This window comes from Panthera tigris, chromosome B2, assembly GCF_018350195.1.
Source record: "Panthera tigris isolate Pti1 chromosome B2, P.tigris_Pti1_mat1.1, whole genome shotgun sequence".
Classification (NCBI taxonomy): domain Eukaryota; kingdom Metazoa; phylum Chordata; class Mammalia; order Carnivora; family Felidae; genus Panthera; species Panthera tigris.
Window position 1 is genome coordinate 88,776,346 of NC_056664.1, and position 21,170 is coordinate 88,797,515.

A 21,170-nucleotide genomic window follows, 5' to 3' on the forward strand; every position below is an offset into this window, starting at 1 on the left:
CATTTAATTCTCACCAAAATCGTTATGAGAATAGGTATTGTTATTATATCACTGTGAGGATACACACACACACGTATACATACACCTATATGTACGTGTCATATATTTATAGTAGATATTTCATATCACATATGATAAGTATAATGTTAAAGATTATTATATAATCAGAGTATAATATGCATTATGTATGTTACTATGAAAGTAGGGATTACCATATGAGGGTATTATATATTGTATTACTATTTGCTTACGCACACTGGCAATGCTCCACAAATATCAACTCTTGTCAATATTATTTTGGTTATGTGCAAGACAGCTCTGGAGGCTTGGGATACAGGGATTAACAGAACAGACAAGGTCACTGGTCTTGTGGAGTTTACATCACATGGAGTGACGATAAACAAGCCAATCAATAAGTGATAAGTGCCATGCAGAGAATAAAAGTAAGGTGACATGACAGCGGTGGCTGACAGCTACACTAAACAGTTCTGTGAGTCAGGGAAGGCCTCTCTGTGGAGGTGATATTTACCCAGAGATATGAATGTCCAGGAGGATCTAGCAATGCAAAGATCTTGAGGGCGAGAATTTTAGGGACAAGGAACAGCTAAGACAAATGCCCTAGATGGGAAACAAGCTTGGTGGGTTTACGAAGCAGAGAGAAGACCAGTGCAGCTGGCATATAATGGACAAGTAGGATTAAGAAGTGAGACTGGAGGGGCGCCTGGGTGGCTCAGTCAGTTAAGCGGCCGACTTTGGCTCAGGTCATGATCTCGCAGTCTGTGAGTTGGAGCCCCGTGTCGGGCTCTGTGCTGACCGCTCAGAGCCTGGAGCCTGTTTCAGATTCTGTGTCTCCCTCTCTCTGACCCTCCCCTGTTCATGCTCTGTCTCTCCCTGTCTCAAAAATAAAAATAAAATGTTAAAAAAAAAATTTAAAAAAAAAAAAAAGGAAGTGAGACTGGAAAGCAGGCAGGGCTCTGGCAATATAGGGATTTGAAAGCCAGGTAGAAGATAACGGAAAAGGAGAAATCTAGAATGACTTTTTAGCATCTGACCTGAATAACTGAATGTATGCTGATCCCATTCGCAGAGAAGTCACAGGTTTGGTGGGAGGATAAGGAATTCTTTGGGGATGTGCTGAACTTGAGGTGGCTGTGAGACACCTACGTGAAGATAACAGCTGGACTCAGGAGATGACCAGAATGTGGGGAAGGGAATCTGAGGAACCACTGTAGGGGCCAATGGCAGGCTGTCCCCAAAATGTGCCACTTTGGCATATTATTTTACATAAAAGTTACTTAAGAGAAGCCTGTGCAAGGACACTCAGACCATCCTCCACCCCCTGAAAGCAGGAAATAAATCTCCCATGTGAAAGGTGTCCTCCCTGTACCAGGAGACAAGAGACAATCTTACCACCAGAAACCAGAAATTTAGAGCCGAGAAGACCATATAAACAACCTGTGTTACCTTTACTAATTTATTACTGCAGCCCAAATACTGTTTAGAATTCCTTACTAACTGAAGCTCCCAAAGTTTTCTTTTTTCTATCAATTCCTCATAGATCTATTGTCTCTTTGTCCAAAAAATATACAATCTGCCTGCCTTGGTCATTTCTTTAGGTCTCAATCTCATTATGGGGCCTCTGCATGTGTGTAATAAAACTGTTTTTTTTTTCCTCCTGTTAATCTATCTCAAGTAAATTTAATTTTTAGTCCAGCTGGAAGACCTTAAAAGATAGAAAAGAATTTTTCATTCCCTTCACCATCAGTATTTAAGGAACTTGCAAAGGAAAAGTAGGAAAGAAAGGTCAGACAGATCCAGTAAGTAAGATAAAGGCTAAAAAGTGTTCTGCAAAGACTTCTGGCTTCTCCCAGACCACTTGGGTTCAAATCTAAGCTCCGCCATTTACTAACTGGGTGTCCCTGGGCAGGGGACTTCTTTGTGCCTAAATTTCTTCATGGGAAGGATCACTGTGAGCACTAATGAGTTCATGCAAAGTAAGTGCCCGCATTGGGTTGGTAGGTTATAGCCAATTAGGACACGGCCTAAAACAGCAAGATACTAATGCCTCCTCAGGGGATGCCCAGAAATCTGTGACTTGAAAATGGAGGATGAAGCCTCCAGAGAAAGAGAAAGCCTGAATCCTTTGTTCTTCAACACTTCCAAGAAACCTCATTTCCATTAGCCTTACAGCAGGAGACACTCCTCAGAGTCTCTCCTTCAGGTAGACATTTCCTACTTCCAAATGAAGCCTGAAATAAGGCTTTTATGCAGATCTGGTGAACAGGCAGGTTGCCATTTATCCTTCCAAGAGCACCTGAGGGCAGGGTAGGGCGGGGGGCTAGGAGTCTGGATACAGTGGTGCAAAGAGTGAATGGGAGGTGAGTATGACAATTGCTGCTTTTCAGATAAGCTTTGTGAAGGGAAGTCAAGGGATCGGACAGAAGGGAGAGACTTCTACGTAAGTAGGAGCAGCCTGTAAAGAAATACAGGGTGAAGAGAGGAAAGAGAGAATTTGAACTCAGACTCCTAAAGAGGGAAGGATGGGAGGGGGCGGGACTCCTCAGAATGACGAGGCTGAAGCTGACCAGGCTGACTGGGGCACTGCAGGATGGGAAAGGCGGAGGAGAGCTGGGCGAGGGGATGAGAACAGCGTCCATCATGGATCTCGGGCTAGGCTGAGTGACAGCGAAGTGAATAGGGGAAGAGGGGGCTAACAAAATGGCAGGGGCGGGGGGGAGAAGGTGAAGGAGAAAGGAGCCTGAGGTTGAGAGACAGTCAGCGATCAAGTGTGGAAGTGAGGTGGCTACTCAGGGTGCACCGGCAGGCTCTGAGGCCCTGGTCAGAAGTCAACAGCGCCAGGTGCCCTCTGAGTCCGGGGCTGGCCCGGGGAGAAGGCAGGCAGCTCTGTGGAAGGAGCAGAGGTCGCTGCAGGGTTCGGGGTGGAGGCTGGGAGGTGTTGGACAAAGGCCCACACAAGCGCTGTGGATGCCTACGGTGGGGTCAGGACTGAAACCTTGGTCAGGATAACCTTGGGTCTGGCTGTCCATCTGCATAAATCTTTAAGATTCCGAGTGAGATTGGGAAAATACTTGCCTCAAACATCACGGAGCATAGATCTGTGAGATATAAATAGATCAGTTACATTTTAAAGGAAACCTCAAGTTCGATAGAAAAATGGACAAAGGATTGGAACAGCGAATTCACGTAAGAAACAAGAAAATTAAAAAGGAAAAAAAGATTCTTGGAGGTGATTAAAGAATCAGAGCACAAAGTAACCTTAAGGCAACAGTCTATAATGAATAAAGTGGTCAGCTTTTTTTTTTTTTTTTTTTTTTTTTTTTTAGTCATCAGACCTGTTACTCATAAGCCTTCAGTGAAACTGAAGAGAAACCTCTATCTTTTATTGGTTACTTTGCAAATCTGTGCTTGTCTTTTGGAAAACACCATGGCAATGCCTAGGAACAGACCTAATGATGTTCATAACCTTTCACCCAGTAATTTCACTCCTCTGAGTCTACTACTCCAAAGTAAAGTATATTTAATTTTAGCATTTGCTTTAAAAAATGAACCGAATACAAAGATATGTGTACATCACATAGATTTCCTAAGAATTTGCATGTGGAAGATAGAGGAAGATAGAAAATTGTTATTGAGTTATGTAACAGAATGATGGTATCTAAAATTTTTTCCATTGTTTTAAATGTTGTTTAGTCTTTTTTTTTAAGTTTATTTATTTTTGAGAGAGAGAGAGAGAATATGTATGAGCAGGGGAGGGGCGGAGAGAGAGAGAGAGAGAGAGAGAGAGAGAGAGAGAGAGAGAATCCCAAGCAGACCCCACGCTGTCAGCACAGAACCTGATGCAGGGACTGATCTCAGGGACTGATCTCAGGATCGATCAGTCATGACCTGAGCCAAAATCAAGAGTCAAATGCTCAGCCCACTGAGCCACCCAGGCAACCCTACTGATTAGTCTTTTTAATGCAAACTGAAAATTTTAAATAAAAATGATGTATTACCATATATCAGGTCATCATTTATCTATAATTCCTCCCCGGGTTAGGCAGTCTACCCAGTGAATTTTATCCAGGCAACTCACCCCACCAGAACACAAATGCAGAGGGGCTTCCATATCTGGCAACAGGAAAGGATGTGTACTGGCAAAGACTTTAAAGGTGTATTATCTACACGGTGCTATCTTGTGAATTTTTCATTCTTTTATTCTAATCGTTCAGGAATTGGAATCCTGAAATTTTAAACATAAAGTCAAAGACACACTTTTCTCAGAGGAAGAAATAGCTAGAACGCCCCCAGGGTAAAGTAGAGACCAGATCACTTCTGTCAGAATTATACCAACCAATCTGTGTTGCTAAATAAGCCGCAAAGATTTCTAAAAACTCTGTACCCATTAGCATTTGATTTTATTCTGCTAAAAGTCATTTTTTGTTGTTGTTGTTTTCATGAATAGCCAATATATTTGGACCCACTGAGTTAGCAACAATGAAAATGCAAAAGAAACAAGCCACAGTCTGGGTCCCAACTGCCTAGTCCCCATGAGGGCGCAAACACCTTGAGCAGGGCCTGGCCCCGCCAGCCCCTGGCTATTTAAGGATACCCCAGCCCCCTGGCCATGCATTCCTCCCTCCTCCCTCTGGAAGTCCAAACTTCCTGAAAACAAGCGTTGATGCCCATTAGTGGCCTGCAAGCAATTTAGAGTTACTGAAGAATATGTATAGACCTGTCAGAGTAAATCACTTCCACTTCAGGAGGTGAGTACAGGACTCCGGCAGGAACTTGCAAAAAAGCTTAGGCACTCCCTGAAACCCAATCAATAGAGGTAAAAACAGAATTTATGATTTCCAACTCAAATTATTACTATCCCTGCGTGTGATTTTAACAAGCCACCAATGCAAACATATGGAAGTTGTACTAGAGCCAAAGAAAAGCGTTACTGTTATCTGAGCAGCCTGAGACCTACTCCTTCGCCTCTCTGACCCTCACTGGGCTTTCTCATCTGTAAAATAACTAGCTCCCAGGGGTGTGGTAAGATACAACATCTTGAAGATGCTGTTAAAAATTTTAAATGTATCTATGGGGCACCTGGGAGGCTGAGTCAGTTAAGCATCCAACTCTCGACTTTGGCTCAGGTCATGATCTCAGTTTGTAGGTTCGAGCCCACCTCCAGGCTCTGCGCTGACAGAGCAGAGCCTGCCTGGGATTCTCTCTCTCTGCCCCTACCCCACTCTCACACAAGTGCACGTGCACACTCTCTCAAAAATAAATAAACATTTAAAAATATTTTTAATGTATCTGTCTAAAATTTATCCACACAAAAAAATCAGCCTACTAGATTTTCGACATGGAAAGAAGGAAAGACTGTGCGAAGCACCATATGCACACCCTACTGAATGAAGTAGGCTCGGTTTGTTCTGAATTTCCTCCCTTTTGATAGCTGCCCAAAGCAAGGCCCAGGCCCCTCTTGGGGCCTCTACCCACCCAGTCCCTCCTCCCAGCACCCAGGTCGGCCTTTCTAACCTCCCTGGCTGCCCAAGATTAGATTACAGACACATTTTAGTCACTTGCTGAGTTTAAAAAACACCTTTCCCCAGATCCCCTCCCAGAGATCTGAATTATTTGGCCTGTGCAGCTGTGTTTTATAAGGTCCTGACGTGATTCTAATGCATAATCAGTGCTGAGAACCACTATTATGCTGAGTAGGCGACAGTAATTTGGAAAGGGTTTGGAAACTGCATTAGGAAACACTAATGCTTTGAGGTTCCAAAACATTCCCTTTAGTGTCTATTATTTTCTTCTTTTATCTGCGTGTTTCATCTTTCTAGATAGATTGACAGACATAATTACTTCTTTTTCTTTTTAAAGCTTTTATTTAACTTTATTTATTTCAGGAGACAGAGCACGCAAGGGAGGGGTAGAGGGAGAGGGAGAATCCCTCTTAGCATGGAGCCCAGTGTGGGCCTCAAACCTACAAACAGTGAGATCATGACCTGAGCCAAAAACAAGAGTCGGACTAACCAATTGAGCCACCCAGGCACCCCAGGCATAATTACTTCTATGTCTTTATTCCTCTGGCCTCAACATATGCTACATGTGTTCGTGTGTGATATATAACCTAATGCTTCTCATCTTTTTCTCATACCTGGTCCAGAAGGCTTCTCCAACCCATCACCTTCACTGGGAGGTATCATGTGTGGCTGCTGTGTCCCAGGTGGCTCTCAGCCTAGGCCTAAATGCCTAATGTGAATGAAGTGTTGTTTGCATAATATAATTAAACAGGATAGGAAGAGCAGCTATTAAAATAGCCTACTCCCAAGCTCACTTAAAAACAAAATTTCCCTGTTCATAAACCTTTGAGTAAAAATAACTTCCAAAGAAGTGGAGGTTTATTGAAAACCAACCACTGTTTATAAAGTAGATTTAATAGCAAGACATATAAACACAGATCATTTAAGGAACCAGACCTTCAGAAGGCAGGAGAGACAGCCAACCAAAAATCACACACAGTCCAAGAGATCAACCAAAACTTGAGTGATCTCTATTTTGGCCTCTGCCTTGTTTTGTAGCTTGGAAAGTCACCTCTGTTCTCCTCTCTAGAGAACCAATATAAAATCATGAAACCATCAGAACCAGAAGGAGCTCCCCCCCCCCCCAGAGACCATCTCTAGTTAGAGATCTCACCGCCTATAAAAAGACTCCTCAGCTATCCTGACGGTGGTCAGCAAGCTCACCTTGGAATAATTCCAAAGAACAGCCACTCTTACCACATCACAAGACAAGCCCTTCCAATTCAGGACAGGTCGTTTTAAAGAGCCGCCTCACCCTGACTTGTAATCTGTGGTCGTTCCCCTATGTACACACTCCACCTTCTCCTCTGTACTCCTCCCCTCTCCCCAAACATGTCCATCATCTGCTGCAACACCTAAGTCACTACCCATTTCCAATATTTGAAAAAAGCTGCTATATGACCCGTACATCTTGGCTTCTGCAGACCATCCTTCACCAGGATCCTCAAATTCCTTGCATGAAATTATTTTGAGACTAACCACCTTCCTAACCACCCTTCTCTGGACACACCCTAGTTTGACCAAGTTCCTTTAAAAGATGGATCCCAGGGGCACCTGGGTGGTTCAGTCGGTGAAGCGTCAGACTCTTGATTTCGGCTCAGGTCATGATCTCACAGTTCGTGTGAGCTGGAGCCCTGCCCGGGCACCCTGCAGACAAGACCTGCTTGGGATTCGGAAAAAAAAAAAAAAAAAAAGATGGATCCCAGAACTTAACATTGAAACTCTCTGTTCAACGAACACTTGTTGAATGCCTAGTGGGTGCCAGGCACTCAGGCCCTAGAAACAGAAATAAAAACACCAGTGGAGCTGAGGAGACAGTCAAACCAAATCATTAAAACATTAAAAGAAGGTGCAGGGAGTGCTCTGAGGAAGAAAGCACCAAGTGCCTGGAAGCAAGGAACAGATGTGCCCAACACACTGAGAGAAAGACCCAGAAAGGTTTCCTTAAGGAAAAAAACTTTTAAGCTGAAACACTGGGTGGCATTTAAAAGGCTAGGTTTGGGGCGCCTGGGTGGCGCAGTCGGTTAAGCGTCCGACTTCAGCCAGGTCACGATCTCGCGGTCTGTGAGTTCGAGCCCCGCATCAGGCTCTGGGCTGATGGCTCGGAGCCTGGAGCCTGTTTCCGATTCTGTGTCTCCCTCTCTCTCTGCCCCTCCCCTGTTCATGCTCTGTCTCTCTCTGTCCCAAAAATAAAATAAAAATAAAAAACGTTGAAAAAAAAATTAAAAAAAAATAAATAAAAATAAAAAATAAAAGGCTAGGTTTTTATTGGCTTCTTTGACAGTGCATCATACCTGCGGCATACTAAGAATGAAATCCACAAAAATCCTGAAGTCTCTTTTTCACACGTTTCTCTCCACCCTATATTTGTGGAATTCAATTTGGTGACCTAAGTACAGAATTTGACATTTATCCCTATTAGACTTCCCGTTAAGGTTCAAAGCTTTGATTCCTGGGGTTTTTTTTTTTTCATTATTTAATAAATAAATATGTGAAATGGTATGACTTTTGAAACTGTGGGACTCAACTCCAGAAAGTAGGTACTAGTTTTTATTTCTATCAGAATATGTCGCGCCTCCTTCCCACCCCTGCCAACATGCCACATTAAAAAACAAAACAAAACAAAACAGGGGCGCCTGGGTGGCTCAGTCGGTTAAGCGTCTGACTTCAGCTCACTTCATGATCTCACAGTTCCTGAGTTTGAGCCCCACGTCAGGCTCTGTGCTAACAGCTTGAAGCCTGGAGCCTGCTTCGAATTCTTGGTCTCCCTCTCTCTCTGCCCCTCCCCTGCTCATTCTCTGTCTCTCGAAAATAAACAAACATTAAAAAAAACTAACAGAAAAAATAAAAACTTTGCCAATTTGATTGACAGGGCGGTGCCTCATTTGTTAACTTAAATTTTTCTGATTACCAGAGGTTGAATGCTCCTCATGTATTCATTAGTATTGTTTTCACAAATTCTCTTTTTATGTCTTCTACCCAGTTTTCTCCTTCAAATATTCACTTTTCTTACTGATTTGTACAAGTTCTTCAAATAGTAACATTAATTCCTTGTCACATGTTGCAAACATTTTTCCAGGTTTTCATTTCAATTTTAACTTTGTTTATTGACATCCAAGAGGTTTTATTTTGCTCAAGAAACCTAGCGATTCAACTTTTCTTTTGTTACTTTTCCCTTTGGTACCATATTTAGAAACACTTTCCCAAGTTCAAGATTATATTAAAGTTTCCCATATTTTATCCTGACGCCTTGATGGTTTCATTTTTTGCATTTAAATGCTTAATCTCTTTGGAATTTATTCAGGTGCATGAAAGAAAGGCAGGGGTACCGTGCTTATTTTGTTCCACATGGTTAGCCAGCTGTCCCAACACCATTTACTGAATTAATTTGTGTTTTTTTACCGATTCAAAAGGGCGCCTTTATCATATGCTTTGTCTCCACTTGTGTCCACCTCACACGCATCTGAGACTCAGCATACCCACACCTGAAATTCATGACCTTCCCCTTTTCTCCAGCGTTCTCCAACTCTGAATGGTTATTTGTTCACAAAGTTTTCACGTCAAGAACATGGTTACTCCTTACCCCTGCCCTCTCCATCACCATCTCTCTCCCCGCCCACACACATATCAAGTCCCCAAATTGTAATCAACCCTGTCTCTCGAATATAGCTCTAATCCATCATTTTATGTCCAACTCTACACCATAGCTGTAATCCACAATGCCATCTTATTTTTCCTGGACCTCAACAGCCTCCTCACTGGGCCCCCAAATAAATCCACTCTTGGTTCCTCTGGCACATTAAATATAAATAAGGTCAAGCCACCTCCCTACTTTCAACTTGTGTTAGAACACAACCCAAGATTATGTAAGTGATATGAAGACCATGTGATCTAGCTCCTTCCTACCTCTACCTCATGCCACGCTTTGGTTCTCACACAGTTTCTAACACACCAGCCATCTTTTCACTCCTTGAAGGCTCCCAGCTGCTCTTCGTGTCAGAGCCTTCACATGTGAAGTCCCTTCTGTATTCCATGCTAGCCTCCCATCCCGCCCCGTTCCTGCTCCTCACACACATGCCTAACTCTGGCTTATCTTTCAGACTCCAGCTGAAGTATCACCTCCTCAAAGAATCCTTGAGGAGGGGCGCCCTGGTGGCTCAGTTAAGCATCCAGCTTTGGCTCAGGTCATTATCTTGGGGTTTGTGGGTTCGAGTCCCACATCAGGTCCTGTGCTGACAGTGCAGAGCCTGTTTGGGATTCTCTCCCTCTGTTCCTCCTCTGCTCATGCTCTCGCTCTCCCTCTCAAAATAAATTTTTTAAAACTTACAAAAAAAAAAAAGAAATATAAAAGAGGCAGAAGGCGGGGTTTTGATGAGTTTTATGTCATTTTTATAACATCAAGTGCAATACCAGGCACATAGAATTGTACGGTAGAGAAAAAAATACTTGCAATATATTAGGTGAGGAAAAGACAGGTTGGAAAATTATGTGCGTGCATGTGTGTGTTTTCAAAAATACATATACGTGACTCAAAATTACACACATATATACTGGAAAGACATGCACCAAAATGACAACTGTGGTTAGCAGTAAGTAATAAGATTACAGTGACAAAGTTTCCTTCTCAGTGTTCTTCTGAACCTTCCCAACTTTCTATAATTACTACTAAATTTAAAACTCAGAGGAAATGTTTTTTTAGACTTGTTTCCCCAAAAACAGTGCTTTTTTTTAATATATGAAATTTATTATCAAATTGGTTTCCATACAACATCCAGTGCTCATCCCAAAAGATGCCCTCTTCAATGCCTATCACCTACCCTTCCCTCCCTCCCACCCCCCCATCAACCCTCAGTTTGTTCTCAGTTTTTAAGAGTCTCCTATGCTTTGGCTCTCTCCCACTCTAACCTCATTTTTTTCCCCTTCCCCCCCCCCCCCATGGGCTTCTGTTAAGTTTATCAGGATCCACATAAGAGTGAAAACATATGGTATCTGTCTTTCTCCAAAACCAGTGCTCTTAATGGAGTTGTGTTACGTACAAAATCTGTGGCAGTGATAATGATAATAGCTAATACTTATTTAGCATTTTTATGTGCCAAACGCTATAGAAACTACATTACATAAATGCTTATTGAGTCCTCGTACTCTATGATGAAGGCATTGTCCTGACCCCCCTTCTGCAGACGAAAAAATTCAAGTTGTTCATGGGAAGTCACACAGCTGCTAAGTGTGTAGAGTCCAAGATGCAAACCCCGGGGATCTGACTCCAGAAATCCTTCTCTCATAAACTACTTCCCAAAAACCTAACCTTTCTGCTCTTGATTTGTACATCTTCCATGCTTTGTTAATTCTCACCCTTTGGGGAGGGGATAGAAATAGACAATATATGCACTTCTTGCATGAGATGAAAATCAGGCATCCACTACATATGGTATCTCTGCTTCAAACACACCCACCTTCCCAAAGGGGACATGGGAACAAGCAGAACCGAATGGAGATTAGCACTGACCACTAGGCAATCCTCCCCCCATTACTGGCTCTCACAGCACCACAAGCCTCTCTTTCCAGCCCTCATCACAGTTGCGTTTTACATTTGCTTGTTACTTGACTGCTTACTATGTGCCAGCTGCAATTCTGAGCACTTTACATGTGCTTCTTTTCACCATTATGGCCCCCATTTTATACATAAGGAAACTAAGGCCTAGAGAAGTTAAGAAACTGGCCCAAGGTCACAAAGCTAAGAGGCGATGGAGGTAAGGTTTGACCTCTGGCTCTAGAGGCATTGCTCTCAAATGAATGAATGAAGGTATGTTCTCCATTTTCTAAAAAACCCTCTATCTCTTATTAGGATGGCTTAATTTTATTTCTGTAGGTCCTGAATATTTCTCATATATCATATTTCTAGTATTTTCATTTTTTATTATTGTAAATGGAAATTTTAAATATTTTCTAATTGGTTATTTGAGATATCAAGATGTTTATATGCTTATTACTTTGTAAACTTTTTATCATTTTATTTTATTTCATCATGGTAAGTGTACTCTTTAATCCCTATTCCCTATTTCCCCCATACCCCCACCCACTTCCCCTCTGGTAACCATCAGTTTGTTCTCTGTAATTAAGAGTATGTTTCTTGGTCTGTCTCTCTCTCTTTCTATTTCTTTTGCTCGTTTGTTTTGTTTCTTAAATTCCACATGAGTGAGATCATATGGTATTCATCTTTTTCTGACTTATTTCACTTAACACAATACTCTCTAGCTCTATCTATGTTGTTGCATATGGCAAGATTTCATTCTTTTTGTGGCTGAATAATGTTCCATTATATTATGGAAACTTTTTATCCATTCATTCACTGATGGACACTTGGGCTGCTTCCATAGTTTAGTTTTTATAAATAATGCTGCAATAAACATAGGGGTGCATGTATCCCTTTGAGTTAGTGCTTTTGCATATTTTGGATAAATACCCAGCAGTGCAGTTCCTAGATCACAGGCTAGTTCTATTTTTAATTTTTTTGAGGAACCTCCATACCGATTTCCACTATGGCTACACCAATTTGCATTCCCACCTACAGTGCAAGAGTTCCCCTTTCTCCACATCCTCACCAATGCTTATTGTTTCCTGTGTTGCTAATTTTAGCCATTCTGACAGGTGTGAGGTGACATCTCATTGTAGTTTTCATTTGTATTTCCCTGAGGATGAGTGATGTGGAGCATCTTTTCATGTGTCTGTTAGCCATCTGTATACCTGTAACGTTGTAAACTTGTCGAACTCTTTCCATTAACTGTAATTTTAATTGATTCTCCATTATTTTAGCTATATAATCTCTTCATTTCTAGAAATAAAAATTCTGTCTCCTCCTTCCCAACATGAAGACATTATCTTTTCTCAACTAATTTTTATTGTTTAAATTTAATTTTTTATTTTTATTTGAATTTAATCAATTTTTCAAACTACATCCGTAGATATGTACTGCCTATATTTTAGTCTCTCTCTACCACCTACCCCCTCAGGCCCAAGCCATTCACTATGACACCAACAGAGCCACTTTTCTAAATCACAAATATGGCTCTTTCTCTCTTATACTCGGAAGTCTGTACCACCTCCATGTTTTCTGTATGATAAAGTCTCTCAGCATCATTATTACTTTTTATAAGGTGACCCCAAACTACTTTTTAATCTTCATTTAGACCATGATTCCAAAATCCCCCTCATTCATGATCCCTTTTCTCATGATTTCCCCAAATGGTCCTTCCTTGTTTTCTTCCTTGGGACAACCATTTACTTTCTGGGGCCAACATGACTGCCACCTCTACTCTGGCTTCCCAAGCTTCCCTGTCATTTCATCCCTGCTCTTGCCATGTCTTCAGAGCACCACACATAGACCTCTGTCATGGGACTTGTCACAGCCCAACTTGAACATGGGTACTTATTTAGAGCAGAGGTCAGCAAATTTTCATGGAGCATCAGATGGTAAATATTTTAGGCCTTCTGGGCCATATTTGATCTCTGTTGCATTTTTCCCCCCCTCACATTTTAATAGTAAAAACGAGTCTTAGCTCAGAGATGATTAAATAAATAAATAGACAGGCCACCAGCTATGGGCCATAATTTGCTTATTTCTAGTTATAAGTTCATCTCTCCTACTTATAAGTTCATCTCTCCCACTGAACAGGTATCAGCTATCTGAGAGAGGGGACAATCTCTTACTCATTTTTGTATTCCCCAGCTCCTGCCACATAGAAGGCGTTCAATCCTTGAAGTCAATTGAACTGAAACATCAATAATTAATTTCTCCTGATGAGTCAAATACATCCCTGGACAATTTCCCCAAACCTTGAACTACCTTAACAAAAGTCATTATGCATTTTCAGTCTCTTAGGCATCTTAAAAGTCAGCTATATCCCCAGGGGAGGGGGGAGGTAATGCTTTTTGCCTTGTTTAGTAAGAAAAACTCTGATGTTCAGCCAAAGAGCCTCTCCCTCCCCAAAGGCAGCAAAAGTGCTTCTCCTATAGAGACTAGGCTGCTCCCGGGGCCCCCACACAGAATAGAACTCCAGCAAACTCCTTCTTGTCAAGTAACTGAATCAATTTCTCATTTCAGGAAATCATTTAGACTTGATGCTGTCTGGAGTACTTGCCAGGTACCCACCCTAGCCATCAACAATAGATCTACCTCCCATCTCACCATAATTGGGGAAGAAGGATTTTGCTAACTCATTAAGTGCCAGAGAAACATGGATAGTTACCATTACTCTTTTTATTTTATTTTATTTTTGAAAGAGAGAGAAAGAGACAGAGCCTGAGCGGGGGAGGGGCAGAGACAGGGGGAGACACAGAATCCAAAGCAGGCTCCAGGCTCTGAGCTGTCAGCACAGAGTCCAACGCGGGGCTCGAACCCATGAACTGTGAGATCATGACCTAAGCCAAAGTCGGACACTTAACCGACTGAGTCACCCAGGTGCCCCTGGTTATCATTATTCTTATTGCTATCACCCTGCTCCCCTGGTTCTCCCAACCAGACAAAGTTCTCCAGAAACTGATGATCACCACCTCCCTGGTTAAGAAACCAACACTGTTAAGTTTTTCTTGAAGAGCAGCACTTTATTGGCATAATCTCTGTCTTAACTTTGAGAACTCAATGCCTGGCTTGCTGGGGCTCCCACAGCATGAGCTAGAAAGGAAGCTGAGAACAGGGAGAGCCATACTAAGGAGAAAATGGCCCACTGCATGTCTGCTCTGTGAGGCTGAGAGTCCAGTACTGTTTCCACGGGAACAAGGCAAACTTGAGGCTAATCGCTTCATACCTACAGCAGGCAAGCCCCTCTGGGCCCAGAAAAGCAAAGAACCAGAAGATACAGGCAGCGTCAGTCTTCAACCCAGGCAGTGCTTTTGAACGTCTGTGTAGAGCAGGAGCCAACAGCAACCCCCCCCACAAGACAAAGGTGGCAGAGAGCTGGCCATGCTGTTGGGATCCTCCCCCTGCAGGCCAGGGTTCAAAGGAGGACTCCAGGTCTTATGAGCATCTGGAGTGCAGAGCAGGGAAGGAGCCAGAGTGAAGTCACCCTGTAGGGGGCAGGTTATACCCAGCAAAGGCCCCAGTTCCTGGAGCACCAGATGGGTTTCAACAAAACAAGCCCCAAACCCCACTTCCTAGAGGAGATGAGGAACCCAATGTGCTCTAGAATGGAGGGGGCCAAAAGACAGTTAATAAAAACCCATGTCCCCCAGGCAAAATAAGCAGTCGCATAAGACTAGGTCCCATGACTACTCACACAGAGGGCTTGGCTCCCTATATGCACTAGTTGTCTCCAGGAGAAACCATCATTTCACACACAGGAGCGTCTGAATTCAAATGACGTGTTTACTAGCTGACATAGTTAAGACTCAAGCTCTGCCCAGTACAGAATCGCATCGGCCCAGCCACCTCCAGTGTCCAGCGAGGTGACAAAGGACACATAACTCCACTCTCGGTAGCCTCAGCTGCCCAGACCTACGCCGCTCCAGGCTTCTCTCTGAAGGGCTTCCCCAGCACAGTTCGACCCACTGTGCGCAGTGAACGCAAACTCAGAAGAGTTACGACGTGCTGGTAAGAGGAGGCCTAAGATTACAAACGCGAAACGTGAAAAAGGACTCGGGGCACGTGCACGAACCTGCGCCGCCGGCCTTTCTAGTAGCTTGAGGTCCCCCGGATGCACAGTTGACGCTTCAAGCACGCGTGCTTACAAGCAGCCCTTTCACCCTGGCCTGTGTACACGTGAACGAGCTTCCCTGCCCAGAACCGCCCTCCGCTCACAACACCGCGCCGAGACGCCAGCGGCGTTTCCGGCCAGGCAAGCCGTGCCGCGCCACGTGCTACGTTCTCTGCTCGCAGGTTCCCCCGCACGAGACTGTCTCGCCCTAGCGACTGGGAAGAGAGACGCTCGCTCCTGGAAATGAGGCGATCTGGTTAAATGGCGAGGGGGGTGGGGGGTGGGGGGGACTGCAGCCTCCAGGTGGAAGCAAAGAAACCAACCAACCAAAATAAAACTTTAAATCAGTACGCTAACAGTGCGTTACTAATCATGCAAAAAGCAAGGATAGAAAACATAGAATATAGAAGGTGTGGTACGTTACCCAAGAGCCCTGCCAAGGACCGCATGTCCTTCTCCATCAGCATGTAAATCTCCTCCTCCGAGAAGCGGCCAATGCCGTGGCCGTGCATCTCGCGCTTCACAATTCCTTTCGTTATGTGGCACACGACCCACCTCAGCAGGTTACTGAAGGGACCGCCACCACTAAGAGAGAGCATCTTCCGGGTCTCATTGAGATTGTCCACCCACTGGCAATAAGCTAACGTCCTGGAATTGTGTGGAAACAGGTTACTACCGGGCATTAGATACATGTCAGCTCCACAGAGTCCATTTCCAGGGAGTGCGTCAGAAGTTCGCACGCTCCGGAGGAAATGAGTCAGCGCAGCTTTTACAAAGAGCAGCGTGCATGGCAGATATTACCACAGTTTCTGGTCAGGGCCTAGACCTCGGGTCTGGAAGAGAAACTAAAACAAATCCAGGTAACGATGCCATGCTACAATGCCACCAAACCTCTCTTGGCACCCGCCCTCAGATCCACGCCCCTCCCCCCTCCCCCCCCCCAACACCTCCCAAGGCACGCTTCTGCTTCCTCTGAGGCAACCCCTCAGAAAATACTAGAAACCCACTACAACAGGCTTTTAGGTGCGTACCTACGGGGACCCCAGGAAGGAGGCACAGTGACTGCGGTGCTGGCTTCACTCTCTTTCTTGATCTAAGTAATGGATATGCAGGTATATGCTCTGTGGTAATTAATTAAGCTGCACTTTTGTAATCTGGTGCAATTTGGGAGTGCATTTTATATTCTACAGAGTCCAAGAGTTTTTTAAAAAGGAAAACTTTTGCCTTTTTGACAGAGGATTAGGGAGTAGGTAGACCTGTCCGTGTTTATTATAAACTATATAAATTATAAATATTAAGTATAGGATTTGCTCTCCAGAAAGTCAACTCTGCTTCAGTTTGTTTCTCCAGGGCTCTTAAAGCGAACACAAACACCAAAGGAACTTAGTTGAGTTGTTTTTCCCATCTGGGTGATGCTGGTGGCCAAACGCTCCCGTCCAGGAGTTCCCATGTTCTGTGCACAGACAGCTAAGCAGCTACCCGCTGTCAGTGCGGTGTGCTGGCTGCAATACTCAGGCCGACACTGATTTTGTTCTTGGAACTTGTGCAATTGCAGGACTGTTTCTACGGCTAATAAAGCTGGTAGATAGAAATTAAAATGGTTTCCTGCTGAAAGCTGAGAAAAGTATAGCTGTGAGAGTAGAGACATAAGATACTTTAGTTTTTCCCCATAATGAGCAATAAAAGATATACTGGTAGTCATCTCTACTCCTAGTGTTAGTTGACAGAGCAATGATGGCCACTTTGGAAAAATATGTTTGCAGAGAGAACACAAGGAATCGTAATAAATTATAGCTACTTTTCTACCTCGCCTTTTTAAAAGAAAAACAGAGTCCCTTAAATGTTGATCATTTTATATAATTCTATTCTTTCCCATCTTCTTTTCTCTACAAAAGGAAGAAACAGAAGATTTCTGTAAAAAAATTTTAAGCATTCCTGATTTTTACTGGAAAAGTCCTACAGCCAATTTCAACATACCCTTTGTACTGTAACCATAACTCTTCTTTAGTACCTTTTTAAAAGTGCTTAGAAATCTTGTTAGAAAGCTTTGGGTACTTCTTTTTGTAAATTTCTCAAAATAAAGTATTGAGTCAGGGAATGGATTTTGCTGAAAACAGGAAAAAGTACATTGCAATGGTAAGTAACGAATATGTACAGTCAGAGCAGTCAATGGATCCTTTGACATAAAAGAATCTCACATTTACTCTAGTAAACTCTTTATAAAACATGAAAACTAAATGCTTTCCTATTTGTTTTTCTTTTTACACCTGCAGTTATTAAGGTATACATTCTCACATTCCATTAGAATAACTCAGCACTTTGATTCTAATTGTACTAGATTGAAATGCAATAAAAGGGCTATGGCATCCTTGATTATTTTGCAAGTCCGTGATCTGAGAATAAAACTAAATTATCCCAATAAGTGTGACCAGGTAATAGCATCCAGGAAGCATCTAAAGAGTAAAAATGAGGAATATGGTGGCTCTACACTGACAGGTTGATCTGGAAAAAAAAAAAAAAGTACCTTCTTTGTAGACAAATTACACAGGTTTTATGATAAGCATAATTGGTCCTGAAGGATGAACAGAAGCTCACCAGGCAGAGCAGAGGGAGAGGGAGAGAAGGAGTGTGTGTGAAGAGCACTGGCCAGGGGATACAGGAGGCCTGGGGAAGCCTGTAAGAGTAGAGGCTGGAAGGGTGGGCCAGGACCAGATACGGACAGGCCTGAGACAAAGGGTGCTGAACTTTATTTTGGAAGCAAAGTTTATACACCGAAAATTTTAAGCAGATAAGAAACGTAATCGATGTGTCGATGGAAGTGGAGAAACCACCGGTAGGAAGGCTGCTTAGAAGACTATGGCAAGACCCCAGAACTAGACCAATGGCAGGGGTGGTGGGCGGGTGTGGGGGGTGTACAGGGAATGCAGAGGAGAAACCCCGAGATATGAAAAAAAGAGTCTGCTGACCAATGGATTAGGTAAAAGGAGAGATTAGGTATTTTCTTTCAGGCTGATGGTTTGAGAGGATGATAATGCCATTAACCTTTATAGGCGGGCACACATCAGGTACAGATTTAGGTGATGAAAGATGCATTAAGCTGTTGCATTTGAAGGTCCCATGGAACCCCCAAGTGAGAATATCCAGAGGTTGAGAACTCAGGAGACAGGTTTGGATTCAAGATAGAGAATTTGTGGGTGAGGGCATATCAATGAGAGTTCTAAAGCCGTCAGAGGAAAAGGGGTCACCTAAGGAAGTTTCTAGGGTAAGGAGTGGTAATAGGGCATCCACAGTTCAAGGACCAAGATAGAAGGTGAAAACGCCAGGCTGGAAAAACGCCAGCTTGGCGAGAAGTAGAGACACTGCTTTCTTGGAGATGGAGAGAAGGGAAGTGTCGCAAGACGTGAGGGGCTGCAGAGAGGTTCAGAGTTCCTGCCTAGTGACTTCACTTTCCTCCACAGAGCAGGAAATGGGGGCATGGGCACAGGATGAGGATGCAGCGATGGAGAGAGAGCTTTGGATGACTACTGGGTTCGAGTAGCAGATGGGGTTGGAAGAGGCAGCCGTTCTAGGTCACACAGCTAAGCTGGTAGGAAACCCTACCAATGCAATGGTGTAAGGTTCTCTTCCTGCCTTAGCGTGTTGAATGCAGGGCACAGTAAAAGGAACAATGGGTTGATCTGGAAGTCTATAGCTAGAGGTAACCCGAGAAACTGTCTGGGCTTCCTCTGTTCTCTTTCCCACCCTGCTCTTGGTTTCTTTCCTCATTCACTCCCTGTGCCCAATACTGTAGGCCAGTGTCAGGGAAGAGAAGCAGAGGGCCAGGCAGGCTCTATAAGGGTCAACCCCTGTGAAGTGGGTACAAACTTTGAATACCAAAGAAAATGGGTAACTCACGGATTCCTGAATCAATCATTGCAGGCAACAGACCTCATTTACACATGCTTCCATGTCATTACAACCAAGAATCCACCTCCTCCCATAACCAAGCTTCTGGCAAACTATTGACACTTGACGGAAACCACTCTCCTCCAAATCAACGATACCTCCTTCTTGCAAAATCCAAATAAAGACTCTTTCTATATTTATCTTTCTTGAGCTTTCTGCAACATCTGGCACTATCAGTGTCTTTCATAGAAGAGCCCTCCCTCAGCTTACATCGGTCTCTACTGCTTTTCCTGCCCCCTCGTGCATATTCCTGAGATTTTCATCGCTATTCCTCCTACCTCTTACTCCACACTTGTGGGGTGATCTAATTCACACCCCGATTTCAAACTGATGACTCCCAAACCCATACCCAGCCCAGACCTTTGTCCTGACACCCAGGGATCCATGTGAGGTGTCCTCAGGAGCTGCAAACCCACATTTCCAAAATCAGACTCATCAGCTTCCTTCCCTTCAAATCTGCTTCTCCTCGCCCAAACCTGAAAGAATCCCAGGTGTTGTTCCTCACTGCTCTCTGTCCCTCACTCCTGACAGCCAGTCCCCCCTGTGAATTTGCCCTTTTCTCCAACTCAATTAGCACATCATCCACCACAGGTCTCCTGACATCCCTTCAAGGCCCTTCAGAAACCCAATTGCCCCAAGGCAGCCACAATGAGCTCCTAAAACACAAATCTAGTCATATCAGACTGCTTCTCAGAGTCCTTCATGAACTCCCCATTCCTGAGCTTGCACACCAGCCCTGCTCCCACAGTCTGACCCAGGCCTGGTCTGGCCACTCTCTGGCCTCATCCTGTTGTGTATGCTGCTACTCTGCCTGGATATCCTAATCTTCCCCTGCCACCCAGCCCCTTCACCCACCACTCTGACTGTCCCTAGCTTCTGTTGTGACACCGTGTCCTCTGGGAAGCCTTCCCCTCATCACTCCAGCAGGTGCTGGCTGCCTTTCCTCAGTTCTTCAAATTCTACCCCAGCACCAACCATTAGGATGGCTCAACGTCTCCCCCAGCCTAAGAGTCACCTGAGGACAGAGATAGCATCTGATCACCTTGCTTCCCCACCACCCCCTCCAGCATGGAGCCTGGGCACAAGTAGTCATTCATTAAGTTTACTGAAAGAATGAACTATTGATTGAAATGTAAAAAAGCTTCACTTCTGAGCCAGCTACTGCCAAGTAGTGTTTCTATGGGGTGACAATATTTAAACAGAAAGATGGAAAAAGAGAAATGCCTTTGAAGAATGAAGAAGGGGCTGACATGTTCCCTTCTGAGGTCTGCGTCACTCTCCACTGGGAAGAAGCCCACTGCACAAGGATTCGTGAATCATTAACTGGAGAGGGCAGGGAGGGCCAATGTGGAAACTAGACTAGGCTGAACAATTAAAATAGTTCATCATTCTGAGAACCTCTTTCAGGAAGTTGATACTCATTTTCTTTATCGCAACTGATGTATCTGATCTCTTCTGCAAAATGGGGTCAAGGTTTCTTTTGAAGATTGATTAGCTTAGTCGGAACAGAAGAATAAACACTGTTCAACACTTTTAAAGGAGCTCAAGAGGCCAGGAAAGAAGAACTGACCCTGCTGTTTCTATGAAGATATCTCTCGTTATAACCTAACATGAGGCCTTGCCCATAGCAGAAACGATATTAACCTGTGGGAAACTACACACCATAGCAAACTACCGTTTGATGAGTGAGTCTTTACATGTGCCCTTCCTGACCAAGAGGATGCCTTTCTCCATGTCCTGCTACATCCCTGTCATCTTTTGCTTGTCCTCTGCATGCATGAGGGTGCAGGAGCATACGACCAGCTTCTGTGGCTTCACCGAGTTGCATAGGCACTAGACTCTAAGCCCCTCCAAACAGGACCTCTCGCTACATCTAAAATGGGGGTAAGGGGAACAGGGAAGAGGGGGACACATCAACCCAGTTGTAATCAGAGAGAGAGAGACTCCTGGCTTTTAG

At 43.9% G+C, this 21,170-nt stretch overlaps 1 protein-coding gene across 3 annotated transcripts in view; it reads right to left on the reverse strand.

Annotated features, from left to right (window-relative positions):
- The window catches only part of FAXC (failed axon connections homolog, metaxin like GST domain containing), a 76,117-nt gene that overhangs the window by 30,847 nt on the left and 24,100 nt on the right, over positions 1-21,170 (reverse strand). For all 3 annotated transcript variants that reach the window (XR_006217758.1, XM_042986857.1, XM_007084923.3), the window contains one exon: positions 15,693-15,916. Coding sequence is in view for 2 of the 3 variants with exons in the window: in XM_042986857.1 (XP_042842791.1) it covers positions 15,693-15,916 (224 nt within the window). In the remaining variant the exon portion in view is untranslated. The remainder of the gene's footprint in view (positions 1-15,692; positions 15,917-21,170) is intronic.